Source organism: Emys orbicularis, chromosome 3, assembly GCF_028017835.1.
Source record: "Emys orbicularis isolate rEmyOrb1 chromosome 3, rEmyOrb1.hap1, whole genome shotgun sequence".
NCBI classification, from domain to species: domain Eukaryota; kingdom Metazoa; phylum Chordata; order Testudines; family Emydidae; genus Emys; species Emys orbicularis.
In genome coordinates, this window is record NC_088685.1 from 206398966 (window position 1) to 206414311 (window position 15346).

A 15346-nucleotide genomic window follows, 5' to 3' on the forward strand; every position below is an offset into this window, starting at 1 on the left:
TGTATTTAGTCCTTTGTTAAAGGCATTCCTCCCAGGCTATACAAATTTTACAGTAACTAGGGTTCTATGAATACAGCTATATTAATAACATGAGGCCTGATCCTCAGCTGGTATCAATCAATAACATTCCATTGACTTCAGTGAAGTTACACTGGTTTATACCAGCTGCGGATCTGGCACATGTATTCTATTTTCTACCCCAGAACAGGGAGACATTTTCATCTCAGCATTCAGCTAGCTCCCCCAAACCAGGTCATTTAAAACAATAATCACGTCACAGTATGCTCGGTGTGAACCGCTTTTGTTCGGAATACTTCCCTGTCGCTTTAATTAGCATCCCAAATGGAAATCTTGTCTTGCCAGCCCTTACATACCACTGATTTGCAAAGAGCCCCTGGACCGCATCCCTGGCTCCCTTTTCACACGTGGGTGGAAAATAACAAGGTATCACTGACACACAGGCCGACAAATGGATAATGGAAGCATAGATTCCGAGGTCTATAATTTTTAATAATTTTTAAACTAGCTACAAAATGTCAATCACGTCACAAACTGACAGGAGACAGAAAGAATTTCATATTACATGCGGCAATGATATTTATCTCACAGTTGATCTAGATTTCATTCATGTAGGTTATTTTTCATTAAGTCAGCTACTAAACATCTCAGCGATTTGGTGTGCATAGCCCTAGGTAAGCAACAGAGAACTGTACTGATAACAAACCACACGAGGATAGCGACTAGTAAGATAGAGCCTTATAAAAATTACATCTCTTTGCATCGATTCCTATGGTAGTCGTTTCCTCCAAAAGATAAGTCTTCAAAAGCAACAGACAAACCCAATATATTACACCTAGTTCTTTTTGCCTTTGACATAGTTTCAGCCAAAGGTTCAATTTTACTGGCAATGATGAAATGGTGAGTGCCCAATCCATCTTTTTTTCCATAATTAAAAAAAATTGATCATGGTTAAAAACTGTATATATATCAACAAGAAAAAAGTGGCACTACTGCATACTTGCTGGTATAACACAGTCCCAATACCGAGCATGCTTTTGTTGTCATTTGTTGATGTGCTACTGCCATGGGAAAAAGTCTTGTTTAAGTAGGAGTCTAGAAGTCTAGTTATTTCTCATGCATAAATGCATAAATCACATCACTTTTTAGTGCAATGCTTGTTATAGTTATATAATTCCACATTGTCTTATCATGAAATCATAACAACAGATGACAGCAATGGAGAACAGAAGACAGTAAGTTTAAGTGATACCCAAAGACAGGAGTATGGCAGTAGCTCTGTGGAATGTCACAGTTTTACAAGAACAATACTGTATATTTAAAGGTTAACAGCACAGTTAGCATTCCAACATTGTTGTCATTCAGCAAACATCATAAAAGAAAAAGAAAAAGAAAGCAACCCAAAAGAGAGAGAGAGAGAGAGAATCGAAACAAACAAAAAAACCCAACCAAACAATCCCCCCAAAACTTCAAAGTGAGCTACAGCCATCAAATCAGCATTATGTACAACCTTTGGAAAGAAAGATATCTAGAAAAAAATAATTACAAGTATCATTTTTGGAAAGCTGACAAACTACACAGGACAACATTTACAATGGGGGCTGATATGTGCATGTGTGCAAACCTAGTAGGTAAATATCATGAGAAAAGCATGAAGAGACTGCCATCCAGGACAGTGCGAAGAGGGAAATGCACTACATGGCATTTAACCACTGCCCAGCATCTTTGTTGCACGTTGGTTGGCTTCATCAATCCTGGTTTTGTTGGAGTCAGCCTAGGGGAAAGGATGGAAAGAAACAACTGATTACATAACAGAGAGAGGACATCTGCTTTGCTAAATATGTAGTAGAGTATTTCACCTATTGGGGCCCTCTCTGCTACCTACCTCTCTGCTTCCTGATCCTGGCCAACTCAGGAAGGGGAAGCTCAGAAATACCATGAAATTGGCTGTTCTTGTGTTTTTGGGGGCCCAACAGGAAGACAGACTAGATTGTAGATTGGGTCCCTTTTGACCTTAAACTATGTGATTCTGCGACTAATAGAAATCACCTGTTTGCATGGAATTCCCACCCGAATTTGCAAGCCCAAGAGGTTCAGGTAAACTTTGAGTAAGCATCTCACATTTCAGGTTTTTCTCTGAGCTTCCAAATGCTAGGCCACATCCCTAGCGGGTGTGAACTGAGATAGCACCATTGAAGTTAATGCTAGGAATCTGACCCAGTTTGAAATTTATCCATCAACAGTTGTAACAGATGTGCTGTTTTTACTGACGTAAGGCTGCGTTCATCTTTGATATTATATAAGCATGTGGGATGTCACGGATCTGGGCTCTGCCCTGGCTGCATGATTATCTAAAACTTGTCCAGGCTGCCTAACACTTTTGTTTTTGTTGCATTGGCAAAGCAGCAGAGAACCCATCAGGACAGAGAGCTAGATTGTCCTTTCATATAAAGCCATTGAGAAGAGACAAGTTTCTTTTGAAAATATATCAGACTGAATCCTCAGGCCAGAGGAGCATTTGCTGCACCTGTGGTGGGAAGGGAAGAGGAGGTATTATGCCACCCTTTCACCCTTCCCACAAGATCCACTGGCACTGGTGCAAATTAGAGCAGCCTCAAGGCTACTCTAATTTTCACCAGCAGATAATAGCACAAAGGGGAATTGAGAGAGACCAAGGATCTGGCCCATCAGTTCCACCGCATGCTCTGGTGTCAGATGTATACAAGGACTTACAATGCTCCCTATCCTTTACTCCTCACATGTGGTTGCACCTCAAAATCCCATTGAAATTAATGGGAATGTCAGGCAGGATTAGGTCCACAAAAAGAAGCAAAAAGATAAGATTTCTGGAGCCTCCTCGGACACCGGTTCTAAAAGAGACACTCAGCGCACTCCCTGAAACCCTTTGTAGAGGGGTCTATGTGGAAGGAAAGAGTCCAGGAATACAGGTTTCACCAACTTGGAGCTCCCTGGAATATCATTATAAGAACAGGATGGCAATTCCTTTTGAGAAAGGTAAATATCATTTGAAATAAGCAGACTGGATCTTATTGAACACAGCAGGTTAAATTTACCCTTCATATGACGTTATTGTCGTCCAGGGATGGAGCCTGCCCAGTAATTTTGAAAATTAGACAACTCCCCTCTTTTTTGGCACGGAGACTCTTTTTTTGATTGGATCCCCCTTTGACTGTGGCTTGTAGTAACTGCCCAAAGTCAGCTTTGGAGATAAAAGAGCATTATCTAAATGGAAGTCGACCGGCGCAGCTGTATCCAAGTGGATGTTGCTAGGCCGACTGACAGCAGCTGAGGATCTAGTCCCAAATGATCTTCAGTGTCGATAGCCCAATGTATATAGGTATGGGAAGCAGGGTTGCCAGCTGGGGCTGTGTGTATTCCTGGAGGTTTCATCGCATGACATAATCTTTCATTCAAGATTCATCTTTAATTCCTGGAGCCTCCAGGACAGTCCTGGAGGGCTGGCAACCCTCTGGGAAGGGTGAGAATGGCGTTACTGCTCTGTTAGCATTCATTTCAAATGAGCACGTGTCCGTTTCATTGTATTAGCTCGGTATTGTCTCAGTGTTGCTTTTCATGATGACTATCCAGGTAGCAATATGGCGACACGTTTCTGTCATTTCAAGGTCTGGTCCTGCTCTGACTGGTGTCGACGGGAGTTTTGTCCATCATTTGTGTGGCCGGAGAAGCGGGACCTGGGTTTATAAAGATTTCTGTATAGAACAAACCCTGGTGGAAAAATTGGTGATGCAGTCTGAAATCATGGGTCTTTCTGGAGCCTCTTTCTAGCTCATTCCCAGGTACAAACACGCTGAGGAAGAGAACTTTTACCTCTCCTGAACAAACCAACCACCTCTCCTGTTATGATTCTCCTGAGCGGAGGCTAGAGCAATGGGTTCTAGGCCTGGCTCTGCCACTAGCCGGTTGGCTGTCCTTGGGCAAGTCACTTCCTTTCTCTGTGCTCAGTTTTCAGAGCTGCAAAATGGGGATACAGATAATCCGGTGAGCTAGATGAAAAGGCACTGGCTAAGAGTGAGGTAGTGTTATTTTACCTCCTCTGTCAAGCGTTATATCAGCGCTAGGTATTGTTTGTGTTTCTGCACCTTTGATAAAGTTGAGCCATTAATATTAGACTCGTCACCATTATCATGTTTTAGCCTTTGTAAGCTGATAATGACATGGTAGAATTCTTTATAAGCTATAGGTTAGAGAATGCCATGAATACTCCGATAACATTAATGCCTGACTCAGGCAATTGTGAAGATTTTAATGGAGTACACTGAACCTATCTTTTTGGAAAGTGCATTAGTATTTCTGTGGTTTGCCTTTGTTTGTTAGCATCTACCGCAGTCTCCAATTTTCTGTGGCATATAAAATATGTTTTACTGAATTTGAGAGGTAAATACGGTTATCCCCTTTTTACAGGTGGGGAAACTGAGGCACAGAGTGGCACAGTGACTTGCCCAGACATGGGCCTTTCAAGTTCTTTTTAAAAGTGGCAAAATGGACATGCCGATAATCCTTTCTTTAGCGTTTGCTGCCTTGTTTCCCATAATTGATTTGACAAATGCTACGCAGAAAGATATTTTTAGTACAGTAATGAATGCAGTGCTACTTTGGTTTATCTGTGGGCCAGCCCCTCAGCAAGTGTAAATCTGCATAGGTCCTTTGACGTCATTGGAGCATTTGTACTGGATGTGGATTTGGCCCCAGGTATCTCTAGATATCTGCGTTTGTTCATGGCAAATGGTGCTTCTTTTGAAATGTTAGAATGCTGGAAGACCGTGAACAGTTTTCCAGGAAGTAACAGGAACAATGCTGGGGCAAGGTTATATTTCGTCAAAGACGAAGGCATGACAGTCTACTTGAAAATGGTAAAGGTAGCCATTGAACTCAGTGGGAGTCTTACAATTGACCTCAATGAGAGCAGAGGTAGGCCGAAGCAGAGCTCTTTTGAAACCCCCCCCCCCATATTTATGGCTCATTGTAACCCAAAGTCCTCTGGAGAATGTGTTAAATCTCCAGGACGTTCCTGAGTTTTTATACCCGGATCTCTGACTTAAGAGAGGGAAAGAGCAAAGGCTTTTATTTACCACTCTCCATAGTTGGATAGGTCAGTCAAGAGCTCAGTCCTCTGAGGTAGCTTCAGGTTGCTCCCAGATCCAGCTTAAGTCCAGTGCCGTATAAGCACCCAGAGCTGGCATTGCTGTGAACCTCTGCTTTTACAGAGAGTGGCAGCGGGGGGATTTTTAATGACTCCAAGTGATCAAGGCTGCAGTTTCCCATCTCCTCTGAGTGACAGCCCCTTCAGCAGCACAGTGCCCCATACCACGAGGACAGACAATTAGTCCATTACTGATTCATGGGGAAGAGTCCTCCCTATTGAATTACAATCACCACTTCCAGGAGCACCTGGGTTTTCCCTCGAAGTTGACCTGATCCAGCTTTGCTGGCCTTAAATCTCATAGCTTGAAGTAATGTCAGTAGGGTTAGAGGGAATGGTATTGGTACTGTTCCTTGAGCCAAGGACTTGGTCAATTTAAGGATCCATTATTTTCTCTTGATCCAGAGTAGGGGGTTACCATGATATATTTGTGTGATGCACTTACCCTGGTGAGCTGGGTGGTAGCCTATTTTGCAGTGTTGGTCTGTATTGCAGGTGTTTGGTTAGAATGAAGGAACACGCTATGGATGGGAAATGGTCTCTAGTGACAATAAACTTTAAGGAATGATGTTGGGAATTTACGCAGAGCTTGGCGCACAGCAAACACTGCCTCATTTTGCCTTTTCAAAAATACAAAGCTTGCTCTGTGAGCATGGTGTGCAGATCCACTATCCAGACGCACATGGGTCAGCGTTCTCAGCCAAAAGCTGAGAAGCCAAGAATCCTGCCAAGTCAGTGCTGTACCTCTGGCACATCTGTGTTAGTTTAAGAAGCCATGTCGTAGCCTTTGTACAGTGTTGTGTACCTAGCTGTGTAAGAGGTTTGCATAGAGGGCCAGATCCCCAGCTGGTATAAATCAGTGTAGGTGAAATAACGCCTGAACTACATCCATCTCACCCACAGGCTTTGCCTATACAAAGTGCCTAGCCTATGTTTTCAATATCAGTCAGGATGTTTTCTAAGCAAGAACTGGATCCAGCCCAGCAACGGGATATTCCTAGCTAGTATTCAGTGCATCGTTATGTCCCGTAGGCACAAATGCCACACACCAAAATTTCATCTGTGTTAAATCATCTACTGGTAAGATTGTGTGAGTGTCATGCTACTGTTGGCTGCTAGCATGGCATAGCATGCGCTCCTGCACTTCATCTAAAAAAGCACGTGTGTACTATGCCTCCCATTTCCAAGACAGATATGACACATGCCGTGCAATACTGTGATCCCTTCTCCTATCACAGATAGGCAGTTTTCATTCAACATTGAGCTGAATATTAGCAATCACATAACGCCCCGTGTCAGTTTTCCTCACTCCAGAAGTGTGAAGTTTTACAGGTGGTGCCGTGAAAACGGTCGGGCGTTTGTCTGGGTATCCCAGCTCCTTTTCTTTATAAAGTTTAGATTGCTGGTCTGAAGTAAATGTGTCCTTTACATAACCTGACCCACCCTGATGTCTGTCACAGGTGCAGTCACTGTCATCAAATCATGAGGCCCTTCATTCATTGCTTCATGGGCTTGCAATCTGACAAGGAACGTCACAAAGTGCTACATGTCCCAGAGTGTCCGGGTGCATGAACAGTTTGAGAGCCATTGAACAGGTGAGAGCCATTGAACCAAACTGTCAACCCTGTATTTAATGGAAACCACTTCAAGCCAGGGGGTGCGGCAGCCCCCCTAGTTCCAGCACTTATGCCTGAGTGCGATTATGTCTTGCACTTGGCTCTCTGATTTAGTCAATGGAAAAGCACGTGTAGCCACTTCACTCCCTATTGGCCCCCCAAATGCGGAGGCTCAGTAGTGCAAGTTATTCTGGCTTAGGTCAGCATTAACTCCTTGGGCCAGATCCTCAGCTAGTGTAAATCTCCATTGAAGTCAATACAGCCACAGTGATTTACACCACTGAGGTTCTGCCCCCTTATTTTCCTTTCAGTTCCTTTCGGGAGATCTGCCAATACAAAGGCAGGAACTATGTGGCTCTTCGGATGTGAGGCTGCTAATGGAGTCTTAGTTAAGCATGGAAGTTGCTGTCAGCTCTTTGAATGGAAAAAGAGACCCAAACTCCAAAGATCTGCAGTACGGGTCTGGTGTCGGAATGGTGGCCCTGACATTTAGCAGGCATGGTTTTAATAGTGATTTCAAATGTAATATTGATGTAGTAGCACCCAGAAGCCCCAGTCAGGGAGCAGGGCCCTTATGAGCCAGGCACTGTTTACATACCCAATGAAAAGACAGTTCCTGCCTCAAAGAACTAACAATCTCAGGTTCGGATGAGAGGTATGTGTGCCATCACCATGCTAAGATGAGGCCCCATTCTCCTCTATGGGAGTTATTCCCATGAAGGAGGATGGGAATTATAGGTCTTTCATGGAGTTTCCTTTGAATTCTTCCATTGGAAAGGGGGGGGGGAATTTAACCTCCCCTATCCTGGAAGTGCCAGAGGGTTCAGCCTTCACCCCAGCGCCAAATCTGTAGATGTCTGAGGACTTCTACATTGCAATGCACCCTCCTCCCCCAATCCCCAAGCTCCTACAGGAGCCATACGGAGCTATGCTGTCCCCCAACTGCTGCTGCCCACAGCACAGAAGGGCCAGCGGCACAAGTTACTGGAGACTCATCAGCACAGGGGTGGCCAACCTGTGGCTCCGGAGCCACATGCGGCTCTTCAGAAGTCAACATGCGGCTCCTTGTATAGGCACCGACTCCGGGGCTGGAGCTACAGGCGCCAACTTGCCAATGTGCTGGGGGGTGCTCACTGCTCAACCCCTGGCTCTGCCACAGGCCTGGCCCCCACTCCACCCCTTCTCGCCCCCTTCCCTGAGCCTGCTGTGTCCTCGCTCCTCCTCCTCAGCCCCCCTCCTGCACAACACGAAACAGCTGATTGGGAGGTGCGGGGAGGGAGGGGGAGGTGCTGATCGGTGGGGCTGCTGGTGGGCGGGAGGCACGGGGAGGGGAGCTGATGGGGGGCTGCTGACGTATGACTGTGGCTCTTTGGCAATGTACATTGGTAAATTCTGGCTCCTTCTCAGGCTCAGGTTGGCCACCCCTGCTTTAGCAGCACGCACTGCTTTGTCCTAAGGATTTTGGGGGGGGGGGGGGAGGAGGGCAGGGTCTGGCAGAGATCTGCCAGCTCCTGGGCCCAGCTCCCTCTTCCCAGAGCCAAAAAAAAAATGGGTCTCTGCAGAGTAATTGCTGAAGGATCGCTGTGGGGTTGGAGGTGGGGAATTGGCAGGATGCTTCAGGTGAAGGCTTGCAGAGAGGAGTGTGTGTATGTGGGGGGGGGGGCATTCTGTCTGGCACTGCCTGCTGGGCAATGTGACTTGTTAGGATTAGTATGGAAAAGTTGTTAGTCCAAGAGGCAAATGAGCCCTCACCTTCTCCATGATCCTGTCAATTTGGCGGTTCTGTGTGTCAATCTCGTTGCCCATATCCAGGGCCATGTGACGGAGATTTCCAATGATGCCGCTGACCTGCTCAAGGTTTTCGTCCATTTCGCCTTCTCGGTCATCATTTGTTACCCTGTGAGGGAATACACAATTCTTTTGAGTGGAGATGGACTCAACCAGTCTGGGTACCTATGCAGCTATCCAGCGGCCCTCGTCCATTCAGCCCTGCCAGCTACTACCCATCCCTACATCTCCCTTCGCTTTGGAGCTGTTCAACCTTCCTCTGGGCCATTCACCATCAACCACTCTAATCCCGTCACTGCCAGAAGTACTGCTCGCAGTGCTGACAGATTAAGTCTGGGCTGTCACTACCAGCTGTGTTGCCTTTAGTGATGGTTCTTCTGAGCATTGCTACTCTTGGACTTGAGGTTTTGCCTATGAGTGAACAGAATATTTGGGAGCTACCCGTGGGGTGCTGAACAAAGAGAGCCCATCCACCTGTTACCTATGCCTAACTCATGATGACAGTGCTGATCTGGCAGATTTGAGACTAATCAAAGCACCCCACGGAGGAGCTTTTGGCTTAAATGATGAATTTTTAAGTAATTAAAAAAATAAACAAGTGCATCAAATTTCTCTTGGATTCATCAGCGTCAGTATAAATTTCCCCCATTAATCCCATCTGATCTTTGCAGCTTAATGAGAAAATTCTAACTGGTGGTGAGCAGATCTTGCAAAAGAACTCAGCCACTAAGTCTTGAATTATGCATCAGCTCTAATAGTTGGCCAGTTATGCAGGGAGTTACTGGTCGGTGATTCAAACACTGGAAAAAGCTTGGCCCGCTTGGAAAGTGACTGCTTTTCACCATCTCCTGTGTTTCTTAATGGATCACAAAAGGTGGCAGATGGATAACCCTGAAGGCAGATGTCTTCCGTTTATCCACAGAATAAATATGGCACAGGCAACAGCAGTGTAAGCTTCCCCTGTGATATTCCACCACTGTGCCACATACCTGACTTGGAGGGGATGCCCTCTAGGGGTGAAAAGGTAAATGGCAGTCTCAGTGTACTTAAATGGCAGCTGGGTCCCATTGTGGTCAACATCCTAGAAGATTACGGTTGGAAGAGACCTCAGGAGGTCATCTAATCCAACCCCCTGCTCAAAGCAGGACCAACACCAACTAAATCATCCCAGCCAGGGCTTTGTCAAGCCGGGCCCTTAAAACCTCTAAGGATGGAGATTCCACCAGTCCCATCACAGTACACACATCTCCCTTCATCCCAGTATCCAAAAAGCGAGTGGTTAGTAGTTAGCAGAAGAATATTTGCCTATTAATCTAGTTACCTCAGTCTTCATAGAGCAAAGCTTTGCATACTAGTAGGCCTTTCTGTGGAGCCGCTGTCATTATGAACCTAACTGATAGCATTGCCACCTACATATCTGTTTTATAGACACTGTAGTCAATATTTACTTACCGCTGTCTCCTTAGCTAAAAGAGAAGGATAGCCGGTGGGAAGCCAACTCAGCACGTTTTTCTGTTACCAGTGGATTTCATTTCAGCACCACATACCCAGAGGTGGCCATTACATGGCAACATTAACCTGCAGTTAGTGCACCACAGCATCCCAGATACTGCACTTTGGCCCCAGTTCAGCAAGGGGCATCAGGCTGTACATAACTCTAAGCTTTGGGTAGTTCCACTGAAGACAACAGCACCACTCATGTGCTTTAAGTTATGCACTCGCTTGAGGGCCTTGTTGAGTGGGAGTCTGCACCGCTATTTGTTTAGGGAACATCTCCATAGCACGCAACGTGAGCCTTCCACCCCAGGCTGACAGACTGGGGCTGGTGGGGCTCATGGTCCCATCCTAAAGGTCACTGTGCAGGTGTTGCACCATGGGCTCTGGAGCCTAGGGAGTGGTGTGGACATCAGACCCTGTGCTCCAGCCTCTAGCCCAAGCCACCACTTCACAGTGCTGTCTACACAACCATTCTTGCAGACCTAGTGTGAGCTCTGCTAGCCCAAGCCTGTCCACCCAGGCTGGGAGGTTGGGTGTAGACGTACCCTTAGATAGAAAATAAGGGGTTTTAAATGTGGTGGTGCACTCCAGTGCTGATGCTCAATGATAACCACTAGGCAGCTTGGAACAGTAATAATAAATTGGCATTTATAGGACATTTTTCATCTTCAAAGTACTTTGCAATCATTCATTACTTAGACCCCCCCTTTTTTTTTTTGCATAGTGTTGTGCCCATGCAGAAGACCGTTAAAGTCAATGGGGACCATGTGGGCACAGAAGTCCACCCATGTGCTACACTTTGCAGGTTCAGTGCCTGAGTAGTAGCAACTCCTTGGTCAAGTAATTATTATCATGAGTCCCATTTTACAGCTGGGGAAACTGAAGGAGAGAGATTAATGGCCACTCAGTGTGGGTACGTAGGGCCTGATTTTCAGATCAGCCGAGCACCCACAAGTCCAACTGAAGTCAACGGGAGTGGCTGGTATTCAGCACCTCTGAAAATCACAGAGTGCCAACTAATCAGTAGAAAATGTTGGCCTAAGTAACTTCCCCAGTGCCACAGAGTGAATTAATGAAGAATACAGGATTTTGGACCATATGGAAGAAATCTAAATATATCAGCACCAGGGAAAATAGAAAGAAAACTGGATAACAAGGCTCACCTGCGGATAAAGCCACCGCTGATGGCCATCTGCTCCCGCTCATCCACAACACGTGCAGGCTGGCTGGCTACAACCCCATCTTGATTATTGCCCCAGGCTTTTTTGTAAGCATCACTTGATTTAAGCCTATGCAAAAAAGAGGGTGAGCAACAAAGCACCAAGTAGAAAGAGACAAGTGCAAAAATCTTTACTTCTCCAAGCTAAGAGCTACATCAAGCAAATGAGTTTTAAGATAGAGGGGCATTTATCGTATACCGATATATCATAAACCTCAACAAAACTTTTTTTTTTTCACTGCCACAACAACTAGAGTGCTCCGAGATTTCGTTTCCAATAGAGCGAATTGCAATTGTCGAGTCTGCAACATTGCACGCTGGGTTTTGGAACAAAAAAACAAAACAAAACAAAAAAGAATAAAAATAACGATAACAGGGAGAACATTCAATTGTATTACAGCAACACGTGTGTACTTCGACATAAAACACAGAGGACACACTGGCAGACAGACATAAAAACAAAACTGCCAAATATAGTGTGTACATCACATCACAGCAACACACTGGCTTAGAGAAAAATAGATTAGGCTAGATTTTAACACATTCTCATGCAAAAGAGTCCTTTTTAAAAAAATATCTGTGGCATAGTGGGCATCTCAGGCCCTAACCTTTCCAATGTTTTTTAAAGTATATAGCGTTGTGGGAGGAGGGACTTGGTTTTAGCGTTTGAGTCAGTGAGTGTAATTTCATTAGATTTCTAAATAATATATCGGTACTTGAAAATAGTAACCATACATCGACAGTTGATGTACAAACCTTTGTCCACAGAGACAAAAAGTAAAATAGGCAGAAGTGGGATGAGTGCAGGAGAAAAGAAATACAAGCAAACTAGCATCAGAAAGGGAAATTCCTCTACACTTTCTTCATGCACCAGCTACAGGCATGAATAAGAAGTGAAGCATTCTCATTAAGCACAACTGCCCCAGTGGTTCATCATACTCTTAATGCACCAGCAGTAACAGCCTTCACAATGAGCAACGCCCAGGCAAAAATAGATCTTGGCCTTCTTCAGGAACCTGAAACCTCAGGACTTAAAAAAATTGCCTTCCGACAGGTCATTTCTTTAGCTTATGCAAACTTTCCAAGAGCCATTTTTGACTGAGCCGCCACATGAGAAAAATTAAAATCCAGGCATACCGGCAGTGGCAGATATTAAGATGTGCAGCATACTTTGGGTTGTTCTGACACGAAAGTGATCAGAGGCCTTAAATAGTAGAAATCGTGAGCTTTTTGGGTCTGTAACCAAAGAACTTCATTTTGTTCCAGAAATTGAGCCTATTTTCAGCCAAGCTCTTGGGAATGACCAATTCCAATTTCCCCTGTTCTGCACACGCCTATGACTGTGCGTGAGAAACAGTCCTGCAGCTGGCGCTTTTGTGGAGGGAGTGAACAAACTTTAAGATGAATTGGGGAGGTTACTGCACTAAGCTTTAGATACTCCCATCATGTAGTTCCACACTCCCTGGAGCTGCCAGGAATTTGTTTCGTGCAAAGATGTTACATACCAAAAGGGTATCGATAAAACAGCATTGAAGGGGATTTTCCGGAGAGTCATCAATTCTGCTGTTTTTACCTCTTAGAATTTAGTAAGACAAAAGAAATTGAGGGTTTTTTGCTAGGTGAAATGTATGATACACCATCATTTCTGGAAATGAATTAGGGAAATGTCTCTAAACAGGGCTAGTGATTATCACCCCAAATGCTGCACATAAGAGTTATTGCTATGCATTTTCTTTTAGACCTTTGCCACATGCAGAGAGTAAGATATCTCCAGTGAGTTCTTAGATCCCACCCAGAGCCTCCTCCCACACTTTTTGTGCATGCCAACCTCCCATCCAAAATCAATGGGTGAATCCTGGCCCCATTGCGGCCAATGGAAGTTTTACCATTGACTTCAATGGGGCCAAGATTTCACCCAATGAGAATTTTGGCTGCTAAAGGAATGTAGGAATGGGCCCTAAATTAGAACTCATGGTTCATTGAACATTATTTACATGTAGCAGGGAATTATTATATGTGAAGTGTCTCCTCATTTATGGCTACCCAGGAAAAGGAATTGTGGGAACATGTAGTGGTGTTGGTATTTAGGCCCTTATGGATTTTTCTTCCTGCCAAACGGCACTTCTAAGAACAGTTGCCCTTTCTAAAGCAGTTGATTCCTGGCTTGATGTCTGTGAGAACTGCCGCTAAAAGCAATATGAGCCCAATTCTGCTGCCTTAAAATGTGAGTACCCCCATTTAATGGTCGTATCACTTGCTTATTGAGCCACTCGTGTCTGGCTCCATGTGTTACTTTGAAAAAGTAATCTCAATTAGTAGTACAGTGACACCTTTAAAAACTAATATGTACCACCCCCAAAACCTGCAGGATCCTTTCTGTATGCACTCAGGAGAGTCCATGGTACTGCCATCACCGTGAAGTGGTAAATATTTGAGGGCCAAATTCTTAGGCAGTGTAAACTGATACAGCTGTGTGGGTGCCAATGGCGCTAAGCTGAATCACACCAGCTGATGATCTGGCCCTGAGTTTTTAATGGCTGTCCTGACAGATGGTACAGTCAAAAAGTCAAGCTTTACTGCAATATCCCATGGGATTTTCTGTACTTAAAGGGCTAATTTGTGGTATAGGGTTTGCAGAGGATTCCCTCCCCAACAGGAACTCCCAGAGGCATTGTTCCTATCTCGGGTACAATGACTCCAGGAGAGCTGGGAAAATGTGGCTGCTGATCTACCCTGTGAAAGGAAACAGCATGTGCTCCTTCCCTGCAGCTCCACACCCCAGTGCAGAGGGGAGGCAGGGGTAGAACCGAGACTCCACACCACTGCTAGAGTCCAGGTGGCAGGTAGCCCCTGCATAGGGCATATGGGCATATGTGTGTCTCCTTGAGTTCTCTCCCCAACACCACCTTGTGCACCCAGGCAGGGTTAAACATACTCTGGGGCAACATATATACCGGAGCGGGTATTTATACCTTAGTGCAGCAAATCAGAGTAAGAAAATTGACTTTTTAAGCTCAACCACTGCATTTATGTCCCGTTCCCCTCTTTCAAACAAATACCAGTATTACATTTCCTCTCAAGAAATTAACTTTAAAAGAGAAAAATGCCAATCCTGCTGTTCTTACGCAGGGAAAATTCCCAGGGAATTCTAGGGGAGTTTTGACCAGTTTTGCCTGAGTAAGAACAGCAGTATGATAAGACCCCAGTTGTGAACTAAATCAAGCCCCTCAGAAGACTGTCACATGATATAATCACCCCACCCTCAGTGAAACTTTTGGGTTGGTTAATTATAAATGTATTCTCCACAACCCTCTCTTCTCAATAACCTTCAAATTGCCTGACTGCATGCTAGGTCTTTTATCATCGAGAAATCTGGTCTTTCCAGTGTATTTCCTCACTTCCTTACCCACCCAACCACAGATCACATTTTTCTGCTGCATTTGAAACAAACTTCGTTGTACTCGGATAAGAGTTTCGTTTGAGTGTGATGGCATGCAAGCAAACTAGACACATTTCAACATTTCTGCTTAGTGTACGCTCTACCCAATGGAGAGAAATTTTGTATGACCAGTTCAGTGGTTCTAAAATTTGATTTTTTACAACAAGATAGTAAATACCGTAGGTTGGGATCAAATTGCAAAACAACATGTCTCTTTCAAGATCATGTCAAGGGAGATATCTGCTGAGCAATGAGAAGATAGTGATTTCTCGTCCATAATTGTTAGAGATATTTGTCCCAAATGACCTCTTCTGCATGTTTGAGCTATGAGTCTTAAAAAACTTTATTAAGTTTGATCATGACAACATGTGTTTTAAAATTTAGGGTTTCCAGAAAAAAAACAGCCCTGATGTTACCATGATATTTGTCACCTAGGTAGTAGTCCCACAGAGTACACTTTCTGTAAAATGTTGAAACTTTTATCATTAAAAGGTGTTTACAGTAAAGCTTTCACTGCAGTATGCCTGATTTTAATGCATCTACAGTAATTCCCACTGAATTGTCTACACTATGAGATGAATGCATTG

At 44.6% G+C, this 15346-nt stretch overlaps 1 protein-coding gene across 2 annotated transcripts in view; it reads right to left on the reverse strand.

The window, feature by feature from the left end:
* Nucleotides 1–1723: 1723 nt before the first annotated feature.
* The window catches only part of SNAP25 (synaptosome associated protein 25), a 40382-nt gene continuing 26759 nt past the window's right edge, over nucleotides 1724–15346 (reverse strand). For both annotated transcript variants that reach the window (XM_065401623.1, XM_065401624.1), the window contains exons 5-7: nucleotides 11265–11390; nucleotides 8569–8713; nucleotides 1724–1792 (exon numbers count right to left, since the gene is read on the reverse strand). In XM_065401623.1, the coding sequence (XP_065257695.1) occupies nucleotides 1724–1792; nucleotides 8569–8713; nucleotides 11265–11390 (340 nt within the window). The remainder of the gene's footprint in view (nucleotides 1793–8568; nucleotides 8714–11264; nucleotides 11391–15346) is intronic.